This window comes from Corvus kubaryi, unplaced genomic scaffold, assembly GCF_017639235.1.
Source record: "Corvus kubaryi isolate FWS band 111438036 unplaced genomic scaffold, C.kubaryi_AGA036_p1.0 37301, whole genome shotgun sequence".
Classification (NCBI taxonomy): Eukaryota; Metazoa; Chordata; class Aves; order Passeriformes; family Corvidae; genus Corvus; species Corvus kubaryi.
Genome location: NW_024581094.1, coordinates 780,204 through 803,855, shown reverse-complemented (window position 1 = coordinate 803,855; position 23,652 = coordinate 780,204). Strand labels below are relative to the sequence as shown.

The 23,652-nt window shown below is 56.2% G+C and overlaps 4 protein-coding genes across 5 annotated transcripts; 2 read left to right on the top strand and 2 right to left on the bottom strand.

Moving 5' to 3' along the window:
- Positions 1–1,434: 1,434 nt before the first annotated feature.
- FKBP10 (FKBP prolyl isomerase 10) lies at positions 1,435–7,298 on the top strand. Its single transcript, XM_042027897.1, has 10 exons — positions 1,435–1,725; positions 3,085–3,230; positions 3,555–3,744; positions 4,022–4,167; positions 4,273–4,462; positions 4,702–4,847; positions 4,963–5,152; positions 5,486–5,628; positions 5,789–5,952; positions 6,242–7,298. Exons 1-10 carry the CDS (start codon positions 1,508–1,510, stop codon positions 6,425–6,427), a joined length of 1,719 nt encoding a protein of 572 aa, XP_041883831.1. The 5' UTR covers positions 1,435–1,507; the 3' UTR covers positions 6,428–7,298.
- A 286-nt stretch (positions 7,299–7,584) lies between these two features.
- NT5C3B (5'-nucleotidase, cytosolic IIIB) lies at positions 7,585–13,570 on the bottom strand. Of its 2 annotated transcripts, none has more exons than XM_042027896.1 (9): positions 13,502–13,570; positions 12,250–12,348; positions 11,693–11,762; positions 11,208–11,254; positions 10,668–10,753; positions 10,425–10,514; positions 9,227–9,389; positions 8,900–9,100; positions 7,585–8,623 (listed from the first exon to the last, which is right to left on the bottom strand). In XM_042027896.1, the coding sequence occupies exons 1-9, from the start codon at positions 13,553–13,555 to the stop codon at positions 8,513–8,515; spliced, it is 921 nt and encodes a 306-aa protein (XP_041883830.1). In that variant the 5' UTR covers positions 13,556–13,570; the 3' UTR covers positions 7,585–8,512. The 2 variants fall into 2 exon arrangements, with proteins under 2 accessions (XP_041883830.1, XP_041883829.1); XM_042027895.1 differs by lacking the exon at positions 13,502–13,570 and adding an exon at positions 12,491–12,736.
- On the top strand, positions 13,431–17,179 carry KLHL10 (kelch like family member 10). The gene is made up of 5 exons (XM_042027894.1): positions 13,431–13,666; positions 14,387–14,873; positions 14,967–15,584; positions 16,039–16,188; positions 16,711–17,179. The coding sequence occupies exons 1-5, from the start codon at positions 13,521–13,523 to the stop codon at positions 17,083–17,085; spliced, it is 1,776 nt and encodes a 591-aa protein (XP_041883828.1). The 5' UTR covers positions 13,431–13,520; the 3' UTR covers positions 17,086–17,179.
- Positions 17,180–17,385: 206 nt separating this feature from the next.
- KLHL11 (kelch like family member 11) lies at positions 17,386–23,624 on the bottom strand. Its single transcript, XM_042027892.1, has 2 exons — positions 23,113–23,624; positions 17,386–22,899 (listed from the first exon to the last, which is right to left on the bottom strand). The coding sequence occupies exons 1-2, from the start codon at positions 23,607–23,609 to the stop codon at positions 21,303–21,305; spliced, it is 2,094 nt and encodes a 697-aa protein (XP_041883826.1). The 5' UTR covers positions 23,610–23,624; the 3' UTR covers positions 17,386–21,302.
- Positions 23,625–23,652: the final 28 nt, after the last annotated feature.

Below are 23,652 nucleotides of genomic sequence, written 5' to 3'. Positions count from 1 at the left end.
CGGGCCCCGCGCAGGGGGCGGGCGGCGGGGTGGGCGGTGCGTGGCGGGCGCGCAGGGTCTTAGTGCGGCTCCGCCGGCCCCGCGGGGTGCGCGCAGGGGCTGCGCGGGGCGCTCGGGGGGTGCCCGGCGCTGCGCACCACGGAGTGAGTTCCTTCAGTGGCACCGTGCGCGGGCGGGCCGGCGGTGCCCGGAGGTGTCCCCGCCGCTGGCCGGTGCCAAGCCCGAGGCCACACGCCCTGTGCCGTGCCAGATGCCGGCCCCAGAGCTGTCCCATGCCAGGCCTCGGCATGGCCACACTGGCCCCTGCCCAAACCCAATGCTTTGTCGCTGGCTGGACGGTGGCACGGAGGGATGGATGTCACAGCGTGGGGCAGGAGCCAGGACGCTGCTGAGGTTTCTGCCTGCGGAGCAGAGGCTGTTGGCAGTGCCCAGTGCCACACACGGCTGTGGTGCCACCACCCCTGTCAGCACTCACTTGGTGCAGAGTGAGGCCCTGACCCCGTGCCATGGGGAGAGCCCCGAGTTCCCTCAGGCTGCTCCAGGCAGCGCTGAAGTTGCTCAGCCCCGGTGGGGTGTGTTGGGGGGCTGCAGAGCACCCCGGGGCTGAGCTGAGGGAGCTGGCAGTGCTTTGCTGGAGCTGTTGCTCTCACTGGTAGCACTGAGCCCCAGAGGAGCTGGGTTGGGGTTTGGGTTCAGGTTCAAGGCCTGTTGCATTTCTCACCTGGCACTTGCCAAAGGCTCTTGCCACGGGACCTGTTTCCTGCTGATGGATTTGGGGAAGCAGGGATGTGTGGGCAACACCTCCGTGAGCCTTTGAGGCTGTGTTTGTCTGGGAAGGACTGCTAGGAGAGTTTCACTTTTTAAATCATTGCCATTCAGTAAAGGCTCTGCCAGCAGCAGACTCGTTATTAAAACACTTATTTCCTTTTATTTACTCTCCTGAACTGCTGGGACTGGGCAGCAGCATCTTGGGTCAAGTGCAATGACCTGGCAGCGGCAGAAGGAGGAAGAGAAGGAGGAGGAGACACAGCAACTCTAGGACCTGGGGCCAGGCCGGGCCTGCAGCCGCACAGCCGCTCCCCAATGCCTCCGTCAGCTTTTCCTTTGGAGGAGGAATTGCCCAAGGAAAAAAAAAAAAAGAGAGAGAGTAAACAATGAGAGGAGGAAAAAAAAAATAAAGAGGAGAGTGAAAAAAGAGGAAAAGGGAAGAGAGGGAGAGAAAGAGAAATAAAAAAGGAGGGGGAAAAGAGGAAAAAGAAAAGAGGGAAAAAGAATAGCCCCTCCCGCCGTGAATCGTTCTCTGCCGCGGTGTCAGCTCTCGGCGCGGCGGGGGGAGCGCGGCGGGGCCCGGACACGTCTACAGAAATTCCAAGAGGGCCGGGCTGGGCGGGCGGAGGGGAAGGGAAAGCGAAGGCAAGGGGCGTCCCGGGCAGGAAAGGGGCGTCCTGAAGCCCCCGCCCTGCTCCTTCCCCCCGCCGGGCCTTTCCGCCGCCTCAGCCCCAGCGCCATGGCCGTGGCCCCGGGCAGCCGCTGCCTTCTCCTCCTCTTCCTCCTCCTCCTGGGCATCTTGGGGGTCCCGGCGCTGGGCGACCCCGGCCCCCTAGAAGACGTGGTGATAGACAGATACTATATTCCCAAAATCTGCCTGCGGGAGGCGCAGATGGGGGATTTCATTCGCTACCACTACAATGGGACCTTTAAAGATGGCAAAAAGTTTGACTCCAGGTATCGCCTGCGGCTCTGTGCCGGCTGCATGCGGGGGGCAGCGACGCCGGGACCCTGCATGCCTCCCCCAGCCCCCAGCCCGCATCCCGGGGCGGGCAGGCAGCTGCGGGGACCCCGCATGCGTCCCCCAGCCCCGGGGCAGGGGCAGCCAGGCCGGAGCAGGCTGCTGCCTGCGCCAGGCAACGCCCAGACCCTCCAGCTTTCTACCCAAGGAGGGCTTTTGGTGGGTGCTGGGGTAACACAGGGAGCCCTGTACACGTGTCAGCCTGGGCGGCCCGGCCTGGCCTGAAGCAAACCCCCAACCCAAGCTGCAGCCCCTTTCCGTAGCCCCTGCCCAGGCTGCCCCACCAGGTCCCGCAGAAGCCCCCAGCCCTCCAGGGAGCCTGCTCAGGCTTCAGCTCCGCAGAGCTGTGGGATAGCCTGTCCCGGGCGCAGGCAGGATTTGGCCCTAATTGGGACGTTCTGCACTCAGGAACACGTATCTGCATGTGCTGCCCAGGCAGGAAAATGCTTAAAGCACTTTGAGACGTGGCAGCGGCGAAACCCTTCATTATCCCAGAGGCTTTGCTCTGCTGGGCTCAATGTCCCTCGGCCCCTGCATCGTCCCTGCTCTGCTCACGCTGGCTGGAAATCAGGGTTGGAGTTGGGGCAGCCCCTGGTTTGCAGCACCATGAGCAGGGAGGAGAACTGGGGGCACAGAAACAACTGGGGCAGTGCTGGGGCAATGTACCATGTAGCACCATGTAGCAATAAAAATTTCCCAGGCAGGTGTTTTTTGGAGCTGTGGAAAGCAAAGGCGTTCACAGTTTGATGTGTCTTATCTTTCATGTGAGAATCAATGGGGGAGAAAATAACTGCAGTGGGAACCTGGGGGCACTCACTGCTAAAAGAATTCTCTGCCAGGAGTACATCTGCTGCCCCAGTAGTTTCTTGGAGTATTTTAAGGTTTAAAAATAAAACCAAATTTGCAGTTTAAAAATGAGGCTGGGATGTCATCTTTCCTCCTCAGTGCATAAAGCCCCAGTGTGCCATTTGCAAAATTATTTGGAAGCAGCAGGAAGCCCCAGAACTGCCGGCCTCCAGCCCAGCTCAGTGGGTGAGATCTGGGGATGATGTTGATAGCTTCTGGGGGTGCAGGGTCAGGCTGAAGTCCTGACCAGTGCCCCAGGGGCCAGCTGCCCTCCAACAGCAGGGTATTGAGCCCACCAGGATCCATGTTTTGGAGCTATGGGCTCTGCCTGCAGCACAAGGACTCGCAGGCTGTGATGGGAGACCTGCACCCCCGGGAGGGGGCAGCCCTGACCCCCCACTCTGCCCCACCTTTTTCCCACCTCTGATGGGTCTGTCCCTTTGCCCCAGCTATGACCGAGGGGCCACGGTGGCCGGTGTGGTGGGCGTCGGGCGGCTGATCACGGGCATGGACCGGGGGCTGCAGGGCATGTGCGTGAACGAGCGGCGTCACCTCATCGTGCCGCCCCACCTGGGCTACGGCAGCATCGGCGTGGGTAAGGGGCCCTGGCATGGGGGGCTGAGGGAGCAAACCCCTCAGGGCTGGTGTTAGCAGGGACAGGGCTCCAGTGCCCCCCTGGTAGATGCAGACTAAGGGTGGCTCCATGGCCAGGGCAAGTGGTGCTGAAGTGGGGCTGCCCTGGGAATGAAGGGTCCTGCCCTGGCCAGACTGTGCTGCTTGCCCAGGGGCTGGCACGGGTCTCCAGTAGCCCTGAGCAGCGATGGGTTCAGGGGAGGCTTCAGGGGACAGAGCCTGTGGCTGGCCTGGGCTCCGTGTTGGTCCCACTTAAGGTGCTCTGTCCTTGCTGCTGCCCCTTTAGCGGGGCTGATCCCCCCAGATGCCACCCTGTACTTCGATGTGGTCATGCTGGACATCTGGAACAAGAATGACAAGCTGCAGATCACCACCCTGTCCAAACCTGAGCGCTGCAACCGCACGGTGGAGAACTCGGACTTCGTGCGGTACCACTACAACGGCACACTGCTGGATGGGACCCCCTTCGACTCCAGGTATGGGCCACTGGATGCACCCTGGCCTCAGGACATGGGGGTGTAAGGCTGGGATGTACCCTCTGCCTTGACATTGAGCCACTAGGGGTGGCTGAAACCCAGAGACACCGGCCTGGGCACACAGTCAAAGCAGCCTCATCCTGTACTCCCCCCTGGCTCCCCAGCAGGGCTGGTGCAGCTCCCTGACCCCCCAAACCAGCTTCTGGCACAGCACAGCCCTGGCTGGAGCTGCTGGTGTGGCCTCAGAGCCATCCCCACTCTCATTCTCCACCACCAGTTACAGCAAGGGCAGCACCTACGACACCTACGTGGGCACCGGGTGGCTGATCAAGGGCATGGACCAGGGGCTGCTGGGCATGTGTGCTGGGGAGAAAAGGAGCATCATCATCCCCCCGTTCCTGGCCTATGGGGAGAAGGGCTACGGTGAGCCAGGCACCACCCCATCGTGGTGCCCCTTCCCTCCCATCTCTGACCAGAGCCCCCAAGTGCAGTAGGACCCTCCTTCAGGCTGACCATGTCCTCTCCCAGGGACCGTGATCCCACCGCAGGCATCGCTGGTGTTCAGTGTGCTGCTGGTGGATTTCCACAATCCCAAGGATGGTGTCTTCCTGGAGCACCTGGAGGTGCCGGAGTCCTGCAAGCGCCGGGCTGTGACCGGGGACTTTGTCCGGTACCACTACAACGGGACACTCATGGACGGGACACTCTTCGACTCCAGGTGTGCGAGGAAGCGGCCGCATGGGGCGAGCCCCTGATGTCCTCTCCTGCCCCACGGCTGCAAGAAAAGGCTGGAGAGGGGACAATGGGCATGAAATAGGCTAAAAAGGACAATATCTGTTTGTTGCATCTCTAGGAGCAAGGTTTGGTTCCTGGAGGGGAGGGAGATGGGGTGTGGGTTGGGGTGTGGGGTGTAGGGGCTGGGGGGGACTGATGGTGCTGGGGGTTCTCTTGCTGCAGTTACTCCCGCAATCAGACCTACAACACCTACATTGGGAAGGGCTACATCATCCCCGGCATGGATCAGGGCCTGCAGGGGGTCTGCATGGGAGAGCAGCGGCGAGTGGTCATCCCCCCACACCTGGCTTACGGGGAGAACGGCGCAGGTAAACGTGCAGAGGGCTCTGAGGGACGAGCACATCGAGGGATGTGGGAAGAAACAGGGAAAGGCTTTACGAGCCCTGCAGCGCTCCAGCAGCTCTCCTCATCCTCCTCTTCCAGGAGATAAAATTCCCGGCTCAGCTGTGCTCATCTTTGATGTCCACGTCATCGACTTCCACAACCCTGCGGACCCAGTGGAGATTGAGACCACGTTCCGGCCCGAGGGCTGCAATGTCACCACCCGCAACCGGGACTTTGTCCGCTACCACTACAACTGCTCCTTGCTGGACGGCACCCGGCTCTTCTCCTCGTGCGTGCCCCGAGTATTCCCGTCCTTCCTGGGCCCAAATCCTGCCTGGCACTGGGGGTGGGCAGGCACCGGGCAGCACGGGACCATCCGCTCTGCAGCAGGCAGCGGTGGCATCGGCCGCAGGGCAGCAGAATGGGGCAGCAGGAGGAGGATTCAAGGGACACAGTGGGATGGACGTAGCGGTGGCGTGAGGGTGTGGAACTTCATGGCATACCAGGATGGAGGATGTGGGATTCTGGGCCATGGTGGGATGGAAGGGTTGGGATTTCAGGGCTGCCCACTAGATCTGAGGGACTTCTCTCACCTGCACTGTTTTCTCTGTGCCTCCTGCAGCCACGACTACGGGAAGCCCCAGGAGGTAACTCTGGGGGCCAACAAGGTGATCGAGGGGCTGAACAGTGGCCTCCTGGACATGTGTGCGGGGGAGAGGCGGGTGCTCATCGTCCCCCCACACCTGGGCCACGGGGAGAGCGGAGGTAGGGGAGTGGCGGCCGACATGTGCAATGCAAATTGGGGGTTCAGCCTTGCTGGGCCCCCGCTGGGCTCCATCCCCCCTTGCCCTGCCACGGCTGTGGGGCTCAGGGCCAGGGCTTTGCCTTGCTCCCCGTGGTGCTGGAGCCTTTGCTGTGTTTCCAGCCCGGGGGGTGCCTGGCAGCGCCGTGCTCCGCTTCGAGGTGGAGCTGATCTCCATGGAGGAGGGGGTTCCCGAGGGCTACCTCTTCATCTGGCATGGGGAGCCGCCGGCCAGCCTGTATGAGCAGATGGACCTCAACAAAGATGGGGGGATCCCTGCTGATGAGGTGAGTGGGTCCCACATGGTGGGGTGCAGGAGGAAATGGGGGCACAGGGGACCCCACCCCAGAGAGCAGCACTTGAAGGACACTGCTGCCCCTGGGCACTTGGGAGCCTGCAGAGCTGTGAAGGAAGAACACTCCAGCCCAAAGCAGTGCTGCTGGGTGCGGGCAGTGTCCCCGAGGGCAGCCTCTGCTCCAGTCCCTGCCTGTCCTTGGCGTTGGCCGTGGTCTCCCTGCCCTGCCCAGTGCTGGCTGCGCAGACCCCAGCAGCATCTCTTCCCTCTCCCCTCTCCAGTTCTCCACCTTCATCAAGACCCAGGTGGCAGAGGGGAAAGGCCGCCTCATGCCCAGCTCCGACCCGGAGAAAGTCATTGCCGACATGTTCCAGAACCAGGACCGCAACCAGGATGGGAAGATCACACCTGATGAGCTGAAGCTGAAGTCGGACGAGGACCAGGAGAAGATTCATGAGGAGCTCTGAGGAGCAGTCCCCACTGTTCCTGGAGACAGGACTCATCCTGGCCATGTCTTGGCCAGTCTCCCACCCTGGGAATCTGCCCCTGCCCCTCCCAGTCCTGCAGGGGGGTGGGTTTTGATTTTCACCTCTTATTAACTGAGGGTATTTTGATGTGTTTTCCTGAGCAGGGAAACTCAGCCCCCAGCTAATAAACCCAGACAAGATGTCCCCTCCCTAAGCCCCTTCATCCTCCACCAGTGACTGCAGATCCAGCTCCAGCCCCCCTCACCTGTCCATGCTGCCTCAGGGGGCAGGCAGGATGTAGGGGGGCTCCCCCTCACCTCCACCACACCATTTTGTAGTTTAGGGTTGGGGTTTGGGTTTTTTATAGGCACACTTAGAATTCTTTAGAGAGAGGAAAGAGAACCCTTTTGTCCCAGTCCCTGCTCTGTCCCTGCTGCCATCCTCCCTGGTACGAGAGGCTGAAGGGGGCTCAGGTTCCGAGGGTGAAACCCCGATACTCTGCAGGCATCTGCTGTTACATAAGTCTGGCAAACCCCTCATCAGCTGGGAGAAGAGAAACAGACCCTCGTCCTCCAGCCCTCAGGGAGCAGCATCATCCCCCTCCATGCCCTCCCCACCTCCCAGCCCCCAGTGACTGAGACAAATCAGACCAATTTAGTTTCGAGCCTAAATGCAGGTCACAGCCTTGGGAGTGCTCAGGTTCTCTGGCTGGGACCAACACAGCTCTGGTACCTGCCAGCTCCCAAAGCCTCTGCACAGTCTGTCCTCCACAGGGACAGAAGAAACACAGAAGCACAGCAGTGCAGAGCAAACCCTTCAAACGGTGACTCTGCCTTGCACCAAATAAATAATTCCTCCAGGTTTCCAAGGAGTTTGACTGTGTCTGGTTACTTTGCCATGAAACACTTCCATGTGTTGGGGTAGCGGCACAGGGACCAGCTTTACCGGTGCCCAGGGGGATTCCAGGCTCCAGCATCTCCTGGGTCTGGCAAAAGAAACCAGAATTCCCCCCTGGGATCCTCCACTGAAGCCAACAGGGCTTCAGCTCCAGCACCCAGTGAGGGCTGGGGGGCTCTGATGGGATGAGGAGCTGGGGAGCAGAGGCAGCTGCCAGCACCAGCCCCTCGGTGCTGGGTACAAACCACCCGTGACCCAGCTTTAGCCAATTATGCTTTTATTCCAACACAGAGAACAAATCTGCTCTTCCCAAAGTCCCACATAACCAGAGGTTATACAGAAATAAAATGGCTTTTTCCTATTGCTGCTCTGAGAGCCCAGGATCAGCCCAGAAATTTAGTACACAAACACGGTCAGGTGAAACATTCCTTAAAACCCAAAATTCTGCCACTGGCCTCTCCTCCCCCATGCCCACCCCTCCTCCTCTGATCCCTGACAGACAAACTTACTTCTGGCTTTGGGCAGCAGCAGCAGCTGAGCTCCAGGGCCTTCAGGGACGGCTGGTAAAGCATTTTTTCCACAGTAAGAGCTGTACTGGTGCGAGAGGGACGGGTGAGCTGAGACACGGGGCCAGAGAGCTGCTGGTTTACATGGGGAATGTGGGGCTGGGTGATGTGATGTCCAGCAGGGTCACACCAGCCCAGCGGCTGGACTGGCACCAGGGTCAGCCTGGGAGCTTTGAAGCCCACAAAAAACAGGACGAGAGAGAGACTTGCTTCCTTAGCCAGGGACACAGTGACACATCTAAACCGGGTCTGTCCTCGGCCCACAGTGAACTGTCTCCATTCCACCCACAGTTGCTGAAGCAAGTGCAGAACATCTCTGTCTGAAAGATGGAATGGTTTGTCGTGGCCTCAGGAGGTGGAAGCTATGAATTCCCAGTGGGATGAAGTCCAAGTGGTATAGAGTCAGTCTGGGCGGGAAACTGCAGAGTCAGGCAGAGTTAGAGTAAAGGGAGTGGAAAAGCTTCCTCCATCTCAACTCTCCTGCTCCAGGGCTGGCTGAGGGCATTAGTGAGGTCGGGACGGAGCCCAGCCAGCACCAGCAGGTCCCCTCCAGCTCTGCCACAGGAAGGACATTCCCTGCCCAGTGCCTGCTGTGTGGCCGGAGCTGGGACACCTCCCCAGCTCATGTCTCGGTGAGGATGTACCGCAGAATCCCATTGACTACGTCCAGGGTCTCGTCACTCTCCAGCACAATGTCATAGGAATCCAGGTACTTCCCTCTCCGCTCTTCCACCTGCCAGGACCGTGAACAACCAACAGCTGAGGGTGAAGACGTTGCACCCACAGCTTTCACTACCCAAAAGGGGGTCAATAACTGCCCTGACCATTTCCCAGACACAGCAGGAGCTCAGCAGACACTCCCAGGTCCCTCTGCACACCCCACAGGAGCTCGTACGAATCTCTCACATGCCCAAATCACTGGGGCAGTCCCCTGCCCCTCCCTGCTGGCCCCAGGCCTGGCACCTGGGGAAGGCTGCTAGGGAAGCACCAAACTGCTCCTCACACCCACCTTGTCATTGAGAAAGCCAATCTTGAGGATGTTTTCCACATTGGGAACGCCGTCTGCCATCGTCAGGTCACCCATGGAGTCCCCCAGCAGGATGATGCTCGTCCTTGTGCTCAGCTGCTGGAAGTACCCCGTGCCCTGCAGCACGGTGTTGTTCTTGTTGTAGGTGTGGATGAGGGGTCCCTTGAAGTGTGTGAGGACTCCCTGAGCACATGGGACAGACAGGCAGACAGCTCTTAACCTGATGGTATCACTGCTAATCATGGCCCAGCCCTCAGTCCCAGCCCCAACCTCTCCCCTCACACACACAGATGCAGTGCAAGAACTCACATCATCACTGAAGTCCATGTAGTTGGACACCACGTTGACATTGGAGTAGAAGACGTTGGCCTGACGGATAATCTCTTCCAGGATATCACCAACGCCAGCAGAGAAGATGAACAGGGGGACGTTGTTCTTATGCAGCTGATCAAAGAACTCCTTGAAGCCATCCCTAGAGCAGGAATGTCCATTGCACAGGGCTGTGTCACCAGCCCCCGGCACAGTGCCCGGTGCCCTGGGCTGGCAGCACGCTCAGCCCAGCTCCTGCTCCTGCCCAGCACTTCCCAAACAGAAGCACACGGGTGAGCTCTGCAAACAGCGTAAGCTCTCCATGGCACCAGTGCTCCCGTGGCCCTCCCTGTGCAGAGAACCCCAGAGAGCTCTGGGTGCAGCAGCTGGGCGGGCACTTGTGGGAACACAGAGCACTCCAGCCTTTTGCCTGGCATCTCCTGAGCACATCAGCCCAGAAATTTAGTACACAAACACGGTCAGGGGCACAGGGCACAGCCTGCCCGGACATACCCACGCAAGTGGGCGCTGCCAGGACCCGCATGGGAGATGTGCAACAGGTTGGACTGGTTGGGAGGATGATCAGACCAACCTGTGACAGCCTCAGTCTGCCAGGACGCAATTCCATGCAGAAGTGGAACTTGGGCTCATAAAAAGCCATCTCCTCCCCGAGCCTGGCAGCACCCTGGCAGAACCCAGCTCCGTGAGCCAGCCTTAGGGCCGCAGCTGCCAGGTCAGCTTTAGCAGCAAGTTCTAGCACATTTTTGTCCTGTGGGTGAAATCTGCTGCTGAGCCAAGGGCCTGCATAAGGCCTGGCAGTTGCAGTGCAAAGAACACATCTCTGCTGGAAGCAGGGAGCTGCGCGCTGCCCCTGCACCCCACCCTGCAAATGGGGAGCTGTGCCCAGCACTGGCCCCTCAGCTGCTCCTTGCCAAGGCCCGAGAGAGGGGATAGTGGTTTCAGAGCAGGAAGGGAGCAGCCTCCAGCCAAGGAGCGAGCTCAGGCTGTGGCTCATGTTCTGACTTTGTTAGAACTCAGCCCAGGGAGCAAGTGAGGGAGGCTGGCACTGGTCATGCTGTGGCGTGGTGACAGCACAGAGACCTGCACGGGCAGAAGAGAAGGGCTGTGGGCAGCCAAGCTGTACCTCAGCATCACATCCCTGTGCCCAAACCTCAATACCGCATCCCTGTGCCCGTACCTGAGCATCGCTTCAGACTCTCGGACGATCTGGGCTATGTCACTTCTGTGGATCTTCTGCTGCACCAGCAGCTCATGGGCCTTGGTCCACCTGGGGAAAGGCAGCAGTGACAGAGCTCCCAGGCAGAGGCCCTGAGCAGTCAGAAACAACAACTAAACCTTGCAGGATTGTTGCCAAGCACAGGGATGATTCAAGACTCATGTCCTGTAGGACAAGGTCAAGATCATCACAAACAGCACTCACCACTCCACCATGAGGGGACATTTCTCTTCCAGGGTCCGGTTGGGATCTATTTCAATGGGATAGTAATAGTGGAGCAGATCCTTCAGCTGGAGTGTCACACAGAGGGAAAAAGAACAAAGTGAACATCAGGTCTAAAGAGACTATAAACAAAACTAGCATTTCTTAAATCCTCCAAAACACCACTCTTCCTAAACACAACCAAAACTTTGTCACTGAGCATCTTCCCTCTGAGCACACCTGGAACTCTTGCCAGCCTAGCTGGCTCTCACCTCGCTCCAAATGCTGCAGGTACAGACACCCCTCCCCTTCCTCCTTCCATCAAACTGTAACACACACAGCTGCACATGCAAATTTGAGTTCCCTTTTTAACTTCTCCTCTGTCACTGCTGGCTGAAATGCAGCCTGGGCACTTTCCCACTCCATCCTGGCAGCCAGCACAGCTGGGAGAGCTGTGACACCAGCCAGTGCGACCTCCTGATGACGGGTGACAGGTACAACAGTCACCGAGCCAAGACATGGTGCCTTACACACAGCACCCACCTTCTTCTTGCCATCCTCACTGATAACACGGCTGGTATCAAGGATATCTGCAAAGAAAACAAAACACCAATGATATAGCACAGAAATATAAAAAAAACTTCCTAACAGCAACTCCTGCAGTGCTGGCTCTTCCCAATACAGGCTGTGGTGACACCACGACCCGAGCACAGGCTCGCTGTGGGGTCCCATTGCAGTGGCTCCCACTGTGAGCCCGCAGCAGGCACCGACTGCAGAGCCTGGCCCAGCCAGGACAGCGGCCTCAATGCCTGTGGGCAGTGGGATGAAGGCAGCCAGCCCAGGAGTTGGCTCCTGGCTCCTGCAGCGGGCAGTGGGCAGCTGGCACCACGCAGTGAAGCCCAGAGCTGCGTGGAGGACAGGATGGAGCAGCCAGGCTTGGCAGAGGAGGGCACAGAGGATGACAGGAACCACGTCAAATACAAACACAGAAACCAAACAGAACTAGTGACAGTGAAAACAACACTCACTGTGTGATGTGGGGCAGCGCTTGCCATTGCACCCAAACCTGGTCAGCGTCATGTCAAAGTCAGAAATGACCTGGAAGAGGGGAGAAAACCAAATTCGTGCACAACCCAGTGCATTCTGCCCTGGCCAGAGTGAGCCCGAGGTGCTGCCAAGGTGCTGCCACCTGCGAGAACGTGCACCCGGCACCACCGGTCTCCCGTGGGCACAGACTGGCAGCGACGACGTGGCCGCTCCTACCAGCCGCGAGGCAGATGATGTCCTCACCCTCCCACCCCGGAGCTCTTATCGGCACCGAATGGCTTCATCCTGCCTGGGCGGAGCAGGGGTTTGGGGACTGCCGCAGTGTTACAGCCTCATGACTGCGAGCCAAAAGGTCCGTCCGGGGGTAGCCGCCAGCCCCGTCCTCCCTTTCCTCTGAGGCTTCTCCCCCTCCAGCTGCACCCCTCGCCGCAGGTGCTTCCTCGCGGGGCTGGGAGAAGTCAGGCCGGGGCGAGGGACGAGGAAGGGGCAGCCGAGAAACGGACCGAGCACGGGCGATGCACCGCCTGCCCCGTGGTACCTGCAGCTTGGCCACCCCCTGCTCCCGGAAGGACTGGATGATCTCCCGCACACGCTCGGGCTGCCGGATCCGGACCGTAGCTTTCTCTAGCTCGGGCACCTGCAGGCAGAGACCCCGCTCGGTGCCGCCCCGGGGCCCCCCCAACTCCAGGGGGACCGAGACCCTCCAGCCCCCGCTGTCCCTCCATCCCGGCCGCGCTCCCCCGCCCAGCCCCGGGCTCCCGGCCCGCAGCCCCGCTCACCATCTCGCCCGCTCCGTTCTGCTCCGCTCGGCCCGGGCCGCGCAGCCGCGGGGAGGAGCGGCCGCGGGGGCGGGACCGGAACGCGGCCGCGGGGCCCGGGGGGACGGGCGGTGCTCGGGGGGCGTTCGCGGGGTGCTGGGGCCGGGGAATCCTCCCGCGCTCCGCCCCGCGCCCGACCGGCGACGGCGGTTGCGTGTCCCTCGCGACGAGCCAGGAGGGCGAAAGATGCATTAAAAAAAAAAAAGAAAGAAAAAAAGAAAAAAGTCACCGGCGGGGCCGTTCGTGCCCGCAGGGCTCCCGGCACTGAAGCACTCCGCAGCCCCGGGAACACTGAGAACAATGAGTCACGGAACACTGGCGGGGGCAGAAGCCCTCAAAGAACCATCCCGCAGCATTGCCAAGGCCACCACTAACCGATGTCCCTAAGTGCCACATCCACAAGACCTTTAAACCCCTCCAGGGGTGAGCATCCACCATTACTGCCCTTGGCAGTGCCAGGGCTGGACAGCCCCTCCGGAAAAAAAGTTTCCAAAATTCCCAATAAACAGCCTAAGCCTCCCCTGGCACAACTTCAGTGACAAAGCAGTGGGGACAGTGTGTGTGACAGCACTGTTACGAGCTGAACTATACCTCAGCTTCCTCCTAGGCGAAGTGGCACAAGACCCTTCAGCAGTGGTTCACGCCCACATTTTGGGGCTGTTATACGAAAATTTTACAGGAGAGTTATTACTGAAGAGTTGCCAGGGGATCGATCACATGGCTGGTTTTGCTCCAAGCACCCATCAACACGGTCAGGTCCGGGACCCAGCATAACCCGGGCTGCAGGGAAGCAAAGGCTGGGGGCAACCACAGAATGCTGGCCCCTGCATCTGTGATGTCATTATGGGGCACAGTCCAGAACCAGCAAGGGGGTTCAGGGCTGGATGTTTGGAGACAACACCAGAGTGCTCCACACACCTCAGCAAGGTCCACTGCCTCTGGTTCCAACGTGGGGGATAGCTTTGCACCCACCAAATATTCATCCTCCAACATGGAGCGGAAGATGAGCGATAGGAGTTGTAGCATCTCCAATGAGCTCCGCCTGGAAGGGAGATTCTGTGATGTGATCATCAGTGTGGATGGGGTGGAATTCAAGGCTCACAAGCTCATCCTCTCTTGCTGCAGTATCTACTTCAGGTCAGTACTTGAAACACAAGGGAATGGGGACAAACAGTATTCCCTGATTGAGGTCATCCTGCCTCAGCATGCCTCCAGTACTTCCACCTGCACTGAACCTCTCATCAAGCGATTTCCCGTACTCCTCAGACCTCCCTGAACACCAGGATTAATCCACAGCCCAGCACATATCAGTGGCTCTGCCAGTGGTGTCGGAGGAGCCCCAGACACAGCGCAGGGCTGGAGCCTGGACAGCCTGGGGGCAGCTTTGCCTTCCCCACACCCTGCGATTCTCTGGGGTTCAAGACCAAGTGTTGGTGCTGCACCTGGGTTGAGGCAACCCTGCCTTGGTATCAATTCAGGCTGGGGGATGAATGGATTGAGAGCAGGCTTGGGGAGAAGGATTTGGAGTGCTGTTGGGTGAGAGGCTGAACACGCCCCGGCTGTGTGCACTGGCACCCAGAAACCCCCCATTGTCCTGGGCTCATGTCCACAGTGTGGGCAGCAGGCGATGGGGGGATTCTGCCCCTCTGCTCCTCTCAGACAAAACTCCCTGCCCTGCTGCCTCCAGCCCCAGAGGCTGTGTTTCCTTTTCCAAACAACCAGCAAGTAAAACATTAATCAATAAACCATGGAGCCTCCCAGAATGGCTCCTACCAGTGCCAAAACTGGTGCCTTGGAGGCGGGGGGAACACAGGGGATCCAGGGGCAGGGTTTAACGCAGCAACACCGTATTTCCAGGACTCTGTTTACCAACTGGGACAGCGCAGACAAGATGGTCTATCAAATTCCTGGCATTTCAGCTGAAATGATGGGTCTCATCATCAATTACGCCTACACCAGGACAGTACCGATCACGGAGGACAATGTCGAGAGTTTGCTTGCCGCAGCAGATCAGTTCAATGTCATGGGCATCGTCAGCCTGTGCTGTGAGTTCCTCAGTTCCAGGCTGTGCTTTGAGAATTGCATTGGCATTTGCAGACTCACTGACTATTACCACTGCCCCGACCTGCGCGCAGCTGCCTGCGTGTACATCCTGCATCACTTCGAGGAGGTGTCCCAAGTGTCCGAGGAGTTCCTAGACCTCTCTGCCGAGGAGCTGGCACACATCATTGAGAAGGATGAGCTTAACGTGCGGCGAGAAGAAGCCGTGTTTGAGGCTGTGCTGAGGTGGATTGCGCATGACCCGCAGAACAGGAGGCAGCACATCGCCTGCTTGCTCAGCAAGGTGGGTGCAGTGCACCTTTGAAGCTGTCCCCAAAGGCTGCTGAGGGGGAAACCCTCAGTACTAGTGCTCCAACCTCCTCCTTGCATGTTTCAGGTTCGACTGGCACTCCTACAGTCCGACTACTTCATGAACAACGTCAAAGCTCACGAGTACGTGAAGGACAATGCCAACTGCAAAGATCTCCTCATCAGTGCCCTGTCTGAAATCTACGACCTGAACTCCTATGGCCAGAATTCCTCGGTCAACTCCAACCCACTCACCCGGCCACGCCTGCCCTACGCCATCCTCTTTGCCATCGGTGGCTGGAGCGGGGGCGGCGCGACCAGCGCCATCGAGACCTACGACAGCCGCACTGACAAGTGGCTGAACATCCCCTGGGAGCAAGAGAGCCCCGTTGCCTATCATGGCTCAGCTTATTTGAAAGGCTACGTCTATGTTATCGGTGGATTTGATGGCACAGATTATTTCAACATCGTCAAACGGTTTGATCCACTCCAGAAGACATGGCAGCAGGTAGCACCCATGCACTCACGGCGCTGCTATGTCAGCGTCACCGTTGTGGACAACTTCATCTATGCCATGGGAGGGTTTGATGGGTACATGCGGCTCAACACAGCAGAGCGGTATGACCCAGACACCAACCAGTGGACCCTGATCACCCCCATGCACGAGCAGAGGAGCGACGCCAGTGCAACCACACTGAATGGAAAGGTAAACTAACCCCAACTAAGAGCAGCTGGGGTTGCAGCATGAAGAGAGTTCACATAAACCTTCACTAAATTCGTAACACTTAAATTCGTAACAATTCATTAAATCCTGGAGCTACAGATATAAAGCAGCCTGCCTGGTGTGGCAGAGATGTGACCAGGAGCACAAAATCTCTTCCACAGCTGCTGCCCACCTGCTGCCCGACAGCCCTTTTCCTGGCCATAGGTGCAACACCAGGCCTGTCTGCTTCATGCAGCTCGGAAAATCAAGAGTCTAAGTCCTGCTGGCATCAACTCTTTGCACTGCTGCTACTTCAAACCCAGGATGACAAGACCATTCCCATTCTAAAACAAAACACCCCAAAAATCCTGCAACACCATTCATTTTCTCTTCAACATATTTCCTCACTAAGGGTCTAACCACCCCGCTCACACTTTCCCACCTCTCCTGTCCCCAGGTGTACATCTGTGGTGGGTTTGATGGAGATCAGTGTCTCAGCTCAGCTGAAGTGTTCAACCCCACCACAAACCAGTGGTCCCTGATCGCCCCAATGAGCAGCAGGAGAAGCGGAGTTGGGGTGATGGCGTACGGGAACCAGGTGTATGCGGTAAGGGCCAACACCACCCAGCACTGCAGTCCTGTGGGTGGCTGCAGTCCCCAGACCTCCAGGGTGGCCGTGTGTTTACATGAGGTTTAGGGAAGTCAGGAGCCAGAATGGTTAATGCACTTCCCAAGAATATTATCACCCATCACATGCTTTTGGGTATGAAAATGGTGTTTGACAATATTTAAGCAGCTGCAGCAAAGAACATAATTTCTGCCACTGCCAACATCACCAGCAGCACAGAGCAGGGGCTCAGACCTGTTCATTCATTGTTTATCTTCTCCATGGACTGCATCCAACCTCTGGAAAACTGTCAAAATTGACAGTTGCATAAAGTGCTTTGGAAAGCTCCTCAGAGTGCAGGCAGCAGACTGCAATAAGCAAGAGCCATGTTCGGAGATCTCGTGTTCTCCACCATGCTCAGCCTGCAGCCAGGGAGGCAGGAGCAGTTCCCATCTCACGGGTGCGTGACAGGATCTGGCTGAGGAAAGGCCCCTTTCAGCTCTGTCCCTCTGGTGTTCACAGGTTGGAGGGTTTGATGGGAACAACCGCCTCCAGAGCGTGGAAGCGTACAACCCTGTCGCCAACGCTTGGGACGCTGTGCCCTCCATGCTCAATCCACGCAGCAACTTTGGCATTGAGGTGATGGACGGCCTGTTGTTCGTGGTCGGGGGCTTTAATGGGTTCAGCACCACCGTTGCCACTGAGTGCTACGAGGAGGACACCAACGAGTGGTACGACGCCAACAGCATGGGCATCACCCGCAGTGCCGTCAGCTGCTGCGTGGTGCCAGGGCTCTCCAATGTCATGGAATACATTGCCAGGCAACACTACTACCACCAGCACAGCTCCTCCACGGACATCTTGTTCACCAGTTCATCTCGGAGCTCGCCGTTGTAAATAGTTCCCCTTAGCTAGGAGTGTTGTGATCAGCCATCACTGGATGCTTGTGTAAATAGTTCTGCGTACCTAATAAAGTCTTCTGAGCATCCCATCACTGGATGCCTGTGTAAATAGTTCTCTTTAGGTAATAAAGTCCCCATGGCAGCAAGGGAGTATGTTCTCTTGTTCAAAAATAGAAACAATTGTAACAGGCCAAAGGGATCATTAGGATTTAAAACTTTCACTAGACAGCACCGCTGAACCTGAGTATCAGCCACACCCACACAACAACTTAAAAAAATCAAAAGCACAACAGAATGCTAGAGAAATAAAAGGTTTATTTTCATTAATTCACCTCTTACAATAAACTTTAGTACAGTGTATTTAAGGTCAAGAACAGGACAGCAGGATCTGTTTCAAAGGGCTTATGACACACACTACTTTACCTCACAGGTAAGGACAGGAGTGCTGCTCCCTGGCAAACTGCTGTCCCTCTCTTAATGTGCCAGGAGAGCAGAGCTGCTGCAACCCACAGTGACATGGATCCACGAGGAGAATCTGGCTATTAATGGTTATCAAACAGCTCGTTAGTTCCACACTCTACATTCATATTAGTAACAGGGTTAGATCCTCAAGAGCACCTGTTTTATCAGATTCCACCCAGGACTGTCAAACAGGAGATGGCTTTTACCCCAGCCTAAGGGGGACAGAGCTGAAAATAAATCCAAGCCACTTTCTTTACGCTTGCTTTTCAAAGCCCATTGGATGTTACAACATCCTGTTACAAGGCTGTGTTAAGAATAACATAAAAAGTTGTAACTCCTTGGGACTGGGTTTGTTGTCAGCCACCAGGGCATTCCACAACACACAAGATGAGCCAAGACTTTGGATTTTAATATTTACTGTAATAGAGAAAAATGCCATTGCAATAGTCAAGCAGAATGCTGGGCACAGTCGTTCACAGCACATGTAACATCGGGCCACCTGCTTCAACTCTGGAGTGGTCTCCCACTATGTGCAAGAGAGTCTTATTAAAAACACATACAACCCCCGGGTACCAATGGATTATCCAGGTAGTTATAAAATATTATGTACACAAATGGCCCCTGGGAGTTACTACAGCGACTGCCAGCACTTGCCAGGTGCCAGTGGTACTTTGAGCAGAAAGTCAGGATATCACTCGTGTGTTTTGGGGCAGGTATCAGGACAGGTGTAGAGGTATGATTGTCCTACAGAGGAGGAAAACTCCCCCCAATGTCCTTTTCCCTTAGTGAGGCCAGCAGTCAGCCTTCTTACCCCTACTGAACACACACTGGGATCCTGCTGACAGCTGACCAGCCACTAGAAACACACGGGAACAATTCCCAGGCTTTTGTTTATGGGATCATTTGATAAACACCCAGCAAGCTATGGTGGTCAAGGGCCACAAGGAATTGTTAGGGATTCACGGGCTCATGGGCTAAACTGCAGCCAGAGCCATGAATGCAATTCTCCCAACACCTCAAGTGATGTAAGGGATTGTTTGACCTATCAGTCACAAACCACATCAGTGCCACTGGTCCACTGGAATTCAAAGCTAAAAAACCCCAACTGCTTAAAACTATCTCAGAACAGGCAGAGCAAACATTAAGAGCAGCCTGCGCTGCTGCCAGGCACCCCCAGAGCACACAGAGGGACAGCACGGCACACACGGCATGCGGCTGGCACACACGGGTTACCTGTCCAGGGATGGGGCTGGGCTGACACTGTCTCTCAGTGGAGTGCTTTTAGTAAACGCCACAGCTTGTCCGTCAGCCCAAAGTCCTCCTGGGGAGTGCAATGTCAATTTTACTTCGAAAAAGCAAGACTGCAAGGTTTGTTCTCGCCTCTTTGCTGCACAGTGCCATGCATTAAATATTCAGCTCCTATTCCAACTGAAAGAACCATCTGGGTGTTTCTCCTTACAAATTGTCCCTATTCAATGATAGACTACAAGAGGACTTGGAGAGAGCTGTGGTGATGTGACCTACCACTCTCCAGCTGCCTGTTAAATCCCTCCAGCTGGTTCAGCAGGGTGGAGGGCATGAACTCCTCTCCGTTGCTTTGGTGCAAAGTCTGGGAAAGTACCCTAAAATCAGCTCCCACAAATTGCTGTTACATTGATGCACTAGAGGCATTTGCACACTTTATCACAAACGGCTGCAGGAGCAGCAATTCTGCACCTACTCCAGCCAGCCCTGCAAGAGTCCATGAGCCAGACTCCATGGATCAACCCCCGGCCTACAGGCCTGCAGCAGCTGTTTGGAAATAGTCACCTGCAAACATCACCTTAAACTCACCTATTTCCTCTTGCATGAAGCCAGCAGCATAAATTTCACCTGCTCCAACAACCCAACAGGCAAAGAAAATACAACATGGTTACCACAGAGGAGTAAACTGAGACAAACTGTTCAGAATTTCAAGTTTGGTAGTTTTTTTAACTAAGGCTGGACACTCTCTCACAAACAGACAAGTTATTGATATCAAAGTAGCCCATGAACCACAAAGTGGAGCATTAAGGGACGTACACGTCAGAGAAACCTTTACACACCGAGCGGTGGAAAGACTTACCCCGAGTTTCAGATATGATCTGGGCTGCCTGTTGAACTGGAAAAGGAGAAGGAGCAGCTCAGAAAGCAAAATAATTAAAACCAAAACAAACCCCAAACTGGTTAAAAGTTCTTTGCAAAGATGTCACCCACATCAAAACCACCAGCAAATCATCAATGAACCAAAAACAGTTAACAGATTTTCCAGAAAGGTTTGTCTACACAAATTTTGTAATACCCAGGCTACTCCTCCCATTCCCTTCCCTAAGATCCTGAGTAAGACTGCATGGGAAAACCTGGAACATTCAAATGAAGGGAAGGATGGGGAGAAAAGGAGGTAGGAAGTATGCACTGAAACCATTGGTAAATGAAAGGCTTCTGGAGCTTCCTGGACTGGGGAGAATAAGTGCTCAGTGGGACAAGTAACTGAGAAGCAGGGATACTCCAAAGGGAATATTCCACATTCTGTTCCCTGGGAGTGCAGCGGGAAGCAACCCAGAGCCAACCAGGCCACTTCCATGTACAGCCACCTCAGAACGCCAAAAGGTGTTTAAATGAACTTAAATCCCACCCCCACAGCAAGTGGGGAAATTCAGATACTCGGAGACTCTGAAAGCCCAGCTCTCCCCCCTGCAGGAGCACTCGTGCCAGCTTGGTACAGAGCTGCAGCACAGCTGCTGGGAGCCCCTTGGGACAGCACACGGAGGGCAAAGGTTTCTGATTGTCAGAGACAGGCTGGGAACAGCAGGGGCTCTTCCATCACTTTTCACTAGAATTAAAACGTGCAACATTTGAGAAAAGACCTATGAGTAGCTCAGGTTTCACTATATTCCCGTGAAATAATCCCACCCTCGCTGATCCACTCTGACAGGACTGAACAACCAGTGTGGGTGGGTGGCTCATCACTGGTTGTCACTTCTTCACTCAGGCTGTTGACCCAAGTTCTTAAGTTTGAGTCAGAGACAGACTCAAACGTGCATATACACCTGAAAAAAATCCACTGCCTCAAGCTCTCTTTTAGCAAGTGTCGTGTCCGACCAATCATCCATTTATAAACAAACTCTGCAGCCTCTCTACAACACACAGATAGAAAATATTTAATACACATAGAAACATCCTGAAGTAGTTTCATAAAGAAAGATTGTGCTTTTGTTTCATACAGAACTATTGCACTTGCCTCCAGCTTGGGAAAGCCAAGTACACCAACACCAATCCTGTGAAGTTTAGTCACTGAGGAGAGAATCAAAGGAATGTCAAGAGATAAGTGCAAATGAAACAGGTGCTTTCAAGCACACACAAATGTAACCACTAAATTATTAAGAGAGAGATCTTTGATTTTCCAAGTAGAACTGTTAGAGACTAACTCTACAGAAATCCTTGGAACCAAAGATCTGAGGAGAGAAGTGACAGGCTTAATGTTCCCGGAGACATTTCACAGCCCGATACAGGCTACAGCTTTTCCCTGGGCATCATTAAGGAATACTGTTGGATTCACGGAGTGTCTCAATTCCCACCCACCCTTCACTTCTGAGCTTCTGAATTTTCAGGACACAACAGATGCTGGTTTTATGCATCAAATCCAATCCATACCCTCATGAATTATAAAGACACATCAAGCCTAACAAAAGGGTTTATTTCCTAGGCTCATCAGGAGTGATACTGCAGACACTAGCACTCGATCTGGGAGCGTGGCATCCTCCGTAAGCTCAGGGAGTACCGGTGTATCTCCTGCATCTGCCTTTCCTGCATTTGCCTTATTCTATCTTTTTGCCACATGAGATTTTGTGGCATGGGGTACCTCTGTGTTCCCTGCAGGCACCTGAAGGGGATTCTCACATGGCAGGCAGTGGCTCTGCAGCGGGGCTGCGGCATTGGGGGCAGGAGCATCCAGCGCTTCCGCTCAGCGCAGTAGCGATAGGCCTCCTTCCTGTACTGCTTGTCAATGTCATCACTGTTCTTCCAGCCTCCGATGATAAACACGTCATCTTTGTAGTAACAAATAGCTGCTCCTTCAATGCTCAGGACCTCAGGGGGCAAAGATTCCAGGATTTCATCCGAGGCCCTGCTGGAGATCTTTCCCTTGGCCTCCTCGTTGTCTATGGGGTAACTCTTGGGGCAGCACGATGCCGTGTGGTAGAAGTTGGTGTTGGCAACAGACATCTGGAAGGAGCAGTAGTTGTCGATGAGGGGCAGGGACTCCACGTCCTGCCACTGCCTGGTTTCAGCATCATATCTGATAATAACGGCCCTCAGCCCGTCCTCGCTGTCGCTGTCAACTGGGGTGCGGGCGGCCACATACACAAACCGGTCTTCCACGGAGACAGCTTTGACATCCCGCAGGATCTTTGGTGCCGACTCCAGGTTCAGCCATTTGTCCTGCTCAGGATTATAAATGGCCACATCTTTAAAGCCTGGACTGAAATTGCCGTGTCCACCAATACTGTACAAGTTGCCTTTCACTTCAGTAAGGCCAAAGGAATGCTTCCTGGTGATTAGATTTGAGACCTGCTCCCAAATATTTCTGTTTGGATTGTACCTTTCCACAGTCTTGGCAAACCCTGGTTCCATGGAGCCAGCCACATACACGTAGGACTCTGTCACGGCCACGGCATGCCCGTCCAGGTGGTTGTGGATGTGAGGCAGGTTGACCCACCTGTCCTCATCGATGAAGTAGCCCACACACTCACTCAGGTAGTCGCCGCCCTCGGACACGCCGCCAATCACCATGATGACGTCCATGTTCTGGCCGAAGCGCGGCAGCAGTGCTGTGGGACAGGTGGAGTGCTGCAGGTTCCCAGACTGCAGGTTCTCAGAGCGCAGAGCATGGCTCTCCACAGCCTCGGACACCAACTTCACACAGTTCTCATTGCTCGACACCAGCCGCTCAGATTTGACATGGCGAGTCAGGTACGTGGGTTTCATCTGAGACAATCTTAGCAGCTTAAAGAGATCTTCAAAGTACCTCTCTCTTTCCTCAGGATTTTTCTGAACCCACTTCAAAACAGTCTCGAAGAGTATTTCTTCAGAGTCCACTGTGATCTCCGAGTCTGAGAGCCAGTCCCGGACAAGGTGAAATGGCAAAGTGTAGAACTCCTCATCTTGGATCACTTTGTGGAAATTTCTCCTGATCATATCCTGTGCTTTGAGTGCCAGCTGATTCAGGGAATACATGTGGGCCAAGCTGTGAATCGCCACACAGTTAGAGAGGTTCAGTTTCTTCTTCAGAAACTCTCCACAGAAGTCCTTTAACCGGGTCAGCAGAAACCTGCAGGACAAACAAGGGAGTTATACATCCCTGCAGGTGCTCAAGGCCAGGTTGGACGGGGCTTGGAGCAACCTGGTCTAATGGAAGGTGTCCCTGCCCATGGCAGCGGGTGGAACTCGGTGAACTTCTAAGGTCCCTTCCAACCCAAACCAGTCTGTGATCCTCTGATGCCGTGGCCCGGTCCCCGCCAGCCTCCGCCCCGGCCGCACTTACCTGTCCGCCATCTCCAGCACCTCATGGACGTTGCCGGGGCTCACGCGGATGGTGCCGGTGTACATGAAACCGATAACGGCCTCCACCGTGTCGGGGTCGGGGCCGCCCTCCGAGCTCCACTTCTGCAGCTCCACGCGGCCCGAGCGCGACTCCGCGAACCCCCCCGAGAGCAGCGGCGTGAAGTATTCGGTGGCGGCGGCCAGCACGGACCGGTGCGCCCGGTACTCGCGAGCCATGCCCGCGCCGCCGAAAGCCAGCGTGATGTCGCAGTACAGGCCGTGGCGGCGCTGCTCGTTCTGCCGCCAGGCCAGGTCGGAGCAATGCGCCGGGCACCCGAACTCCTCCGCCTCGGCCTCCCCGTCCGCCCCGCCGCCGCGCGGGCCTCCGCGCTCCGCCTCGACCGCCGGCGGGCCAGGACCGGGGCCGGGACCGGGACCTGGACCGGGGCCGGGCTGCGGCTGCGGACAGGCCGCGGCCGCCGCCATCTTGTCCGACATGGCGGGTGGGGCGCGGCGCTGCCCCCTGGCGGGGAGAGAGCGC

Bases quoted from the DNA above. Each gene is read 5' to 3' on its own strand.
- KLHL10 (XM_042027894.1), top strand. From the start codon at position 13,521: ATGGAGCGGAAGATGAGCGATAGGAGTTGTAGCATCTCCAATGAGCTC. The intron at 13,667-14,386 runs GTCAGTACTTGA...CCGTATTTCCAG, and splicing joins TGCTGCAGTATCTACTTCAG to GACTCTGTTTACCAACTGGG. The intron at 16,189-16,710 runs GTAAGGGCCAAC...TGGTGTTCACAG, and splicing joins ACGGGAACCAGGTGTATGCG to GTTGGAGGGTTTGATGGGAA.
- FKBP10 (XM_042027897.1), top strand. From the start codon at position 1,508: ATGGCCGTGGCCCCGGGCAGCCGCTGCCTTCTCCTCCTCTTCCTCCTC. The intron at 1,726-3,084 runs GTATCGCCTGCG...CCTTTGCCCCAG, and splicing joins GGCAAAAAGTTTGACTCCAG to CTATGACCGAGGGGCCACGG. The intron at 4,848-4,962 runs GTAAACGTGCAG...CTCCTCTTCCAG, and splicing joins TTACGGGGAGAACGGCGCAG to GAGATAAAATTCCCGGCTCA.
- KLHL11 (XM_042027892.1), bottom strand. From the start codon at position 23,609: ATGTCGGACAAGATGGCGGCGGCCGCGGCCTGTCCGCAGCCGCAGCCC. The intron at 22,900-23,112 runs GTAAGTGCGGCC...TTTGTCCTGCAG, and splicing joins GTGCTGGAGATGGCGGACAG to GTTTCTGCTGACCCGGTTAA.
- NT5C3B (XM_042027895.1), bottom strand. From the start codon at position 12,721: ATGCATCTTTCGCCCTCCTGGCTCGTCGCGAGGGACACGCAACCGCCG. The intron at 10,515-10,667 runs GTGAGTGCTGTT...GCCTTTCCCCAG, and splicing joins TGTCCCCTCATGGTGGAGTG to GTGGACCAAGGCCCATGAGC. The intron at 8,624-8,899 runs GTGGGTGTGAGG...CGGTCCTGGCAG, and splicing joins TTGGCTTTCTCAATGACAAG to GTGGAAGAGCGGAGAGGGAA.